The sequence below is a fragment of the Urocitellus parryii genome, chromosome 3 (genome assembly GCF_045843805.1).
Source record: "Urocitellus parryii isolate mUroPar1 chromosome 3, mUroPar1.hap1, whole genome shotgun sequence".
NCBI classification, from domain to species: domain Eukaryota; kingdom Metazoa; phylum Chordata; class Mammalia; order Rodentia; family Sciuridae; genus Urocitellus; species Urocitellus parryii.
In genome coordinates, this window is record NC_135533.1 from 151,695,367 (window position 1) to 151,702,917 (window position 7,551).

Consider the following 7,551-nt stretch of genomic DNA (forward strand, 5'->3'; position numbering starts at 1 on the left):
TACTTTAAAATCTTTCTTGGTGATCGATAGATTAAGTAGATGAAATGAATTAAAAAATCCACTAAGATAAGGGCTGGGGTTGTGGCTCAGGGAGAGCGCTCACCTAGCATGTGTGAGGCCCTGGGTTTTTGACTTTTATGCAATCAAGACTAGCCAACTAGTACTTTCAAACAGATTACTTCCCTAGTCTTCATCTCTGGAGGTATTGTCAACCCTAGACCACATAACTAAACCATTCTCAGAATACTACCTGTGTAGCCAGATGAACCCTTGGTAAGCCTGCACCAATAGAAAATGTTAGCAAACACTAAATAAACTTCTTAAAAGTTGAGATTCAGAAGCCTTTCAGTGCTGATTGAGGTCTGAGGACTCTTGGGTACTATTCGTGTATTATACTTTTCTCGACTGGACGTCAGTCTTAACCCATGCCTACCTATTTCTAGACATAGGTCAAGGTTGGACTTTGAATTTCCATCAATACTGCACCACATAAAAATAATGAATAAATAAATAAACATTAAGGGAAAAACCCCACTAAGATAACATAAAGCAAAAGGCTGTAAATAAACTTGATCTAACAGATACAGAATATTAGAATTAATTTTCCTAAGGTCACCACGGAGATCAGAAACCTAAATCAATTTTTTTCCAAGAAATTAGCAGTATTCAGATCACATTTTCTAACCACAAAGTCATAAAGTTTGAATTTTAAATCCTCGGTAAAACGCATACATTTGAACATTAAAAATACCTTCTAAGTACCTGTACAGTCAGTCAAAGTAGAAATCAAAACCAAAAAGGTGAGAACTGTTAAATCTTGACCCTGAAGTACATGGTTCAGTTTTTTAAAATTAGTACCTTTGTCTAGTGGCAATAAGTTGTTTCACATGAATTTAAAATTCTACTTCTCAGTGCTTCCTTAAGAAATCAGGTTCATACAAACACACCCACACCCACCCACACACACCCCTACCTGCACTTTAACACTTGGGAAATAATTACCAAGAGTAAAACAGCACATAGGGTTTGGCTTTCATTTTAATTGACAGTTTGCTCAAAAGTACAGAACAAAGAACATCTCAATGGCTCAATGTTACAAGGTTAAACAAAGTCCTTAGGTCTCATTGTTACAGTATGCCTCATCAGTTATTTCACATTAAGTGTAGGTTGTTGAAAAAAGAAAATATCAGTGCTGTGCTAAATAAAGCACAAGATAAGCATTTCAACTTCATAACAAAATTAAATCTAGCACCTTTAAAATAAATACTAATAACCAGTCTATAAGTGTGGAAGTATCATTTCAACAGGGGTAAAAAAATCCAGTTTACCAGCAGTGCAAACTAACTAATCTCAGCATTTTCAAAACTGAGATTGAATTTATGTAAACACACAGCAGCCCACAGTGGAAATGTACTTCTTGGTTGAGCCCCCCCATACCCAGGGCTGAACAGGGTAACCCTCCTGCTGAGTCTCGGTTCCCCATCTGAAAAGCTAACACAAGTTTTAGGGCTGGAAAGACTTAAGTACTAAACAAAGGGGTCACTGTGTCTGAACAGGATGGAGTTCTTTTCCTGAGGGTCCAGCTAAACACTTCCAGTCCAATCCCAGAGCTTTCTATGCCAAGGGTGCATACAGTAATAGGCCTACCTGATGCGACCCTGACTTCATTGGGGGACATCCACATACAGAGTTGGATGCAGGTAGAGAGTCACAGGCTCAAGTTCCCTACAGTGGACACTGCTTTGCAACCAGGGCATTCTAAGTCAACTCAGTATAATGAAAATTGTGATTCTTAATCTGCTGTGAGCAGATGGCTCTAGTGCACGCAGTGTCTTTACAGGTTAAGCCTTCCTCTTTACTACTATTTCAAGCATTAATGGTTAGTCCTTTCCAGTGTGGTTCTTATGGGTACAGGGTTACCATGTTTTCTTTCTTGCGAATACTCCATCTTTGCCCTGAACCTTGGAGCATCAGGTCTTTTACAAGTACAGTCAGACATAAAAAGAAACATCAAGAAGCAGCTCAGCAGCCAAATTACTTGCATTAGGATGTTAGGGGAAAAAAATCACTAGTAGATTTTTTTTCTAAACCATTTAGCTTTTACCAAATGACCAAAGGTCATTTCCAAATAGAAAAGTTCTGATTCCAACTTCTCCATTGGCCCATGTGCAACACAACTTATCCTGTTCCCAAAAGTTTGTGGCGGAACTCGCTTCTTGGCTGTTATCGACGCCGAATGGGCTTGTAGACACAAAATGCCATAAGGATGACGGTCACCAGCAGGATGCTGAAAATGGTTCCCATCAACACTGCAAAGAGAAAATATGTTACTCCTAAGGGCACACAGATTCTGCAATTCATGCATTTGTTGACTATGATTTTTCAAATGCCACTTACTGCCAGGCACTGTGCCAGGAGGAGGGGAGAGAGCTGTGAAGAAACCCTTGTGCTGTGAGACATAAGTAAAAGCCTTTCACATACCTTGATAAGCTGTGAAGAAAACCGTGCTGTGAAGGTGATGGGATGGTGGGCAACAGCAGGTAAGGTAGAGGAGGAAGCTCAAAGGTGACACACAAGCTGAGCCCCTGATAACAGGAAGGAGCAGCTGTGTGCAGCTCTGCAGGGAGAGCATTGCCCTCCCAAGGATCAGAGAAGGGCCAGAAGAAAAGGAGACAAATATGAAGGAGTAAAGAGAGAAAGGAAAGAGGCCAGACAGGAAGGCTGAAGCCAGTTTACATAGGGCCCTGGAGCCCATGAAGAAAATAAGGACTCCCCCCCCAAAATTTAAAGAGGAGCTTCAGGAGGACTGAAGGCGAAGGGAGACATGCTCTGATTTTGCTGGGGAAAAGATCCCTCTTGCTGCTGTGTGGAGAACCATCTGACTACAGACAGGTAACAGGTGCAGGGAGCCCAACTATGTCTGGAAAGCCACTAGTAAGACCTGGAAATTCAGTAAAGAATAAAATATTTCAGTCTCTTAATATTGTCTTGACCAGGATCTTCTCACCAAAGAAGCAATTAACCAACTGCACAAACCTATTATGTTTTTGAGAATAAAGTTCACAACTAAAATTTTCAAGGTGCTCAGGTGAGAAGTGGGATCTACAACGATTTACTCAAGTTGAGCTTTGCTGGTACAGGATGATAAGGACCTGTGCTTTAAAATATTAACCAGTCACCTGCCAGAGGGTTTACTCAACAGCAGCAGTGATGTGCAACCGTGTTTCAATAACAGAGATCTTAGGAAGCATTCAAAATGCTATTACCATTAATAAGCAAGTATATTTATATGTGCTTGTAAGTAAGTGGGCCCAACTCAAATTCCAGCTGGGGCCTAACCATGGTTGTTTTCCAATCAAGTTACTGTTCCTCTGGAAAACCAACATTTCACCAGTTTTCTTCGAAACAGTAACTTCAGAGTATTTCCCCCAGTGCCCCATCATCATCCACACTTAACCCAATTATTGCATGGGAAGGTCATCTTTTTAGGTGAGTGAGGGAAAGAAGAAGGGTGGAAGAGATGACAAAGACAGTGTGCCGTAACTCCAAAAGGTCACAAGTAACTTTAATGTCTTTATTAAACAAAATCTAAATCTTATGTGAGCTAAATGTCATATCTCAAATAGCCCTTGTTTCCTAAACACCTGTCTCAATTTTCAAAAGTCTTGAATACCAAGTTCCTAAAATTCCGACTGTAATTAGATTCAAAACCGTCTTATTCTGCTCAAGCCATTTTCTTGAATTTAGAAGGTATCTAAAAAATTTAAACTCCAATCAGAAATTCTGAGGATTGGAATGGGGGATGGAAATCTACTTAAAATAAATTAAAAACAGCTTAAAAGCATGTGTTGTGAGGTATACAATGTCCATTGGGACAACTACTGATCCATCTGGGGCTTGATTGATTCTCCTGCTCACCACCTCTCTCTGCACTTTCCATGTAATCAGTTATCTGACTGGCAGCTCCAGACAGAACCTATTAGACTATTTCACTCCATTCTTATGGTCAGTTCCCATAAGGGAGCATGGTTTTCTGCATCCATCAAATGGGACAAATGACACCCACTTAAAAAGGTTGAGGGCCAAATAAAAAAGTGCTCAACAAACTGCTGGACATATAATAAGCACTGTTACTATTGTAAAGATCAGCAACATGGCACAGGTTTGGGTTTCCATGTATGTTTATAAGCTACATAAGCTTACACAAGTCATCCAACCTCTGTGTCTTTTCCTTGTCTGTAAAATTAGGTAAAAATACCCACTGCACAGGATTGTCTAGGGCCATGTTTCTGGTACTACCAATGGTAAAGGACTAGTTTTTATGCTTTATGGCCCAGACCTACAACTCCCTTCACCTGCGAAGCGTTTCAGGTCAGAGATACCTAGAACTGGTCTCCACTTGCTGGGATGTTACAACATCACGGTGTTAAGTTCTGAAACACTCAATTTCTGCAGTCATCTCTTTGAAGATAACCTAGATTGCAGACCATCCTCCGAGGAGTGCTGATCTACAGCACTAGTCTCAGCGCTGGGGATGTTCACCCAGAGGTCACTGGTAACCACTGGAAACGTTTCGATGATCTAAACAGGGTGGGCTATTGGCATCCACAGGGTAAAGGGTGGGGGTATTGCTAAACAACCTACAGTGTTCAGGGTAGCTCCCTCCACCTGAGAAAGAATCTTTTGATCCAACATGTCAGTAGTGTCCAGGCTAAGAAATCCCGCAGGGTGCTCAGGGGTTTAGGACGCGCCTCGTTGCCTAGCCCTCGCAACCACACAGGAGGGGGCTCAGGCTGGGACGCAGGCTGTTGTCGATTCCGGTTCATTTAGGCACAACCAGCATATTCCGGGAAAATAACAAGTTACCGGGCCTTGTGCTGAGCATCAGGCCTTCGGAGACAGGGTCTCGAGGCTCCTGAGAGCCCCCACCTGCCCCGGGGCCCTCACGCACCTCCCACCCTGTGTGGCAGGTTCCTGTGGACGGAAGCTGCAGAAGCGGAAGTGCGACCCACCGCCTGTCGCCCGCGGCTGCTCACCTAGGTTCTGTCCGCGCAGCACCGCATACGGCCGGCTCCGCTCCGACGGCTCCACTGGGCTTGGGGCCTTCGCCTGCCCCAGCAAGAGGCTGCACAGGCCCAGACCCAGCCACAGCCACACCGAACGCAGCATCTTCCGCGGCACTAGTGGTAAAGAGGCCACTTCCGCCGTAAGTCCCGCCCTTGCTTCGAGCCGCGGCCCGCTTTCCGCTGCCTGCATCCGCCCGGCGCGTGTCGTTGCTAGGGTGACAGTACCTCCAGGCTACTGTTCCCAACCTGCAAGGGTTCCCTATGGATTAACGTTCCGCCCAGGCAAATTTTCCGCACGGATCAATCTACCGTTCCCGGCATCATTCCACTGTCTTTACCGATCCTCCGGGACCCACGTCGCCTCGTGCGTTGGGCTGCAAGAGTCTCTTAGGTCCATTCTGAATGGAAGTCTGTGTGTGTACCAATCCATGCCTTTTCTTACTAAATCTCCACCAGACCTGAAAAATAGAGTTCCCATTTTACAGATGCCACCTGAGGGAGTCCTTAGCTAACTCTGCAACCCTCCCTCTGCCTCAGAATGCACACTCCTACCCTCCTTCTTTCATCCCCAGAGTCCTTAAACTCACCACCATTTACCTTTTACACTTGATGTACATTTTGTGATATTCCTGCCATCCACTCTAGAATGTAAAGTCCAGGAGGCAGAGGTTTTGTTCTTGCTCACTGCTCTATCGCAGAGAGAAGAGTAGCACAGGATGTGCAATGGATGTTTGCTGAACAAACGCAGACACTGCGCGTACAGTGTTTGCCCCAAGGCTACATATTGTAAGTGGCAGCGCTAGAACTTGACCCCGTTATTATACATTCTCAAACTGGAGGCTTTTCCAGTTCACACACTGTCTCCTGTCATTGTTCAGGCTTGACTTGTGGTAGGATTAGTACTATCTACCTCACAAAACACAAGCCATGCAAAAAAGATAATGGAAAGCGTTCTGCCAACTCTAACTAGTTACACCCAAATGCATGAGATATCACAGGTCTTCATTTATATATTTATTTTAAAACTGGATTGGGAATGTAGCTCAGTGGTAGAGCATTTGCCTAGCATGCAACAGGGCCCTGGGTTTAATCCCTAGTACCGAAAAGAAAAATTAAGTGCTTACCACTTCCGTGTCCTGATGTAACTTTTAGTCTAGTTAGGAAGGCAGATCATCAAGGATCACAAAGAGAATTATATAATTCAAAATGGCAATGGATGCTATAAAGAGAAATAAACAACAGGGTACTGAATTTACACATCAGGGAGGCAATTCCCATCAGACTGGTGGAATAGCTTTGTGAGATCTGGTCCTGGGAACTGGTGGAATGTAGGGCACTAAAAGAACCTCCGTCTGAGAGGAGGATGGAGAATGGTTCTCTTTAGACAAGATTAGGACCCTCTTTAACTTCTTTGGGATGTTTCCTGGCAGCTCAGTTATTTCATGCTGGGTTCTAATGTGTTTAAAAGTAGAAGCAAGTCGTGGAGCAGAGTAACACCTAAGCATTAGTAGTTAAGTGAGCACAGTGCTCACCTCTCTGAGCCTCAGTGCCTGTATCTAGAAAATGAGGATGATAAGAGAATTGACCTCTGTTAGAGGACTGAATTAAGAAAATGCTTGTAGTTGACATCACACAGTGTAAGTGGCTTACATGTTAGCTCTCATTTTTGTTTGTTTGTTTGGGGAAATATGCCTTAGAAAACTGGGTTTGGAATGGACCCTAGAAGTCATGTAGTCAAATAGTTTGTGTCTTATTGAGATGCCTCGATTTCTTTTCTTTCGTGTGCTGCCCATCATTGAACTATTTCTCAAATTCCCTTCAATTAAAGGATGTGCAAAAGAGACATAGGAGGATAAGCAGTTGTTTAAAGAAAATGTGTTATATGGAAGCACACTGCATGACCTTTCTGTTCCCACCTCAAAAATGTTGAGGTGGGAACAGAAAAGTCATGCAGTGTGATTTACTTACAGTGCTCTTTCTTGAGAACTGTACCCAGCAGGCCTCTGCCTGAAGCACTCCTTAGGGTGCCCATGCCTCAAACCTCAAAGCCCTGCAGTCACTCTGTCTAGTTTTCACCACTGTCTGCATTTTATTCTCTCATTTTTTTCTGTTGTCATTGTCTACCTCTCTTACCTCTGAACCCCACAAAGGGAGAGACAACATCGGGTTCACTACTCTGTCCTCAGTGCCAGAGCAATGCCTACAATACAGCATATCTTCAAATATGTGTTGAGTGGATGTGAAGCAATAATGTTGAGGAAGTAAAAGAGAAACATGTTTGTCAAAAAGGGTTGAAGGAGGGGCTGTGGCTGTGGCTGTGGCTGTGGCTGTGGCTGTGGCACAGCAGTAGAGCACTCGCCTAGCACGTGTGAGCCCCTGAGTTCCATCCTCAGCACCACATAGAAATAGAGAAATAAATAAATAAAATAAAGATATTAAAAATATAAGCATAATATATTTTAAAAAACAGCCTGTTTTCTCCACT

General features: G+C 43.4%; 1 protein-coding gene across 1 annotated transcript; it reads right to left on the reverse strand.

The window, feature by feature from the left end:
• Positions 1-1,033: 1,033 nt before the first annotated feature.
• On the reverse strand, positions 1,034-5,179 carry C3H12orf76 (chromosome 3 C12orf76 homolog). Its single transcript, XM_077795588.1, has 2 exons — positions 5,037-5,179; positions 1,034-2,309 (listed from the first exon to the last, which is right to left on the reverse strand). Exons 1-2 carry the CDS (start codon positions 5,167-5,169, stop codon positions 2,224-2,226), a joined length of 219 nt encoding a protein of 72 aa, XP_077651714.1. The 5' UTR covers positions 5,170-5,179; the 3' UTR covers positions 1,034-2,223.
• Between the last annotated feature and the right edge of the window lie 2,372 nt (positions 5,180-7,551).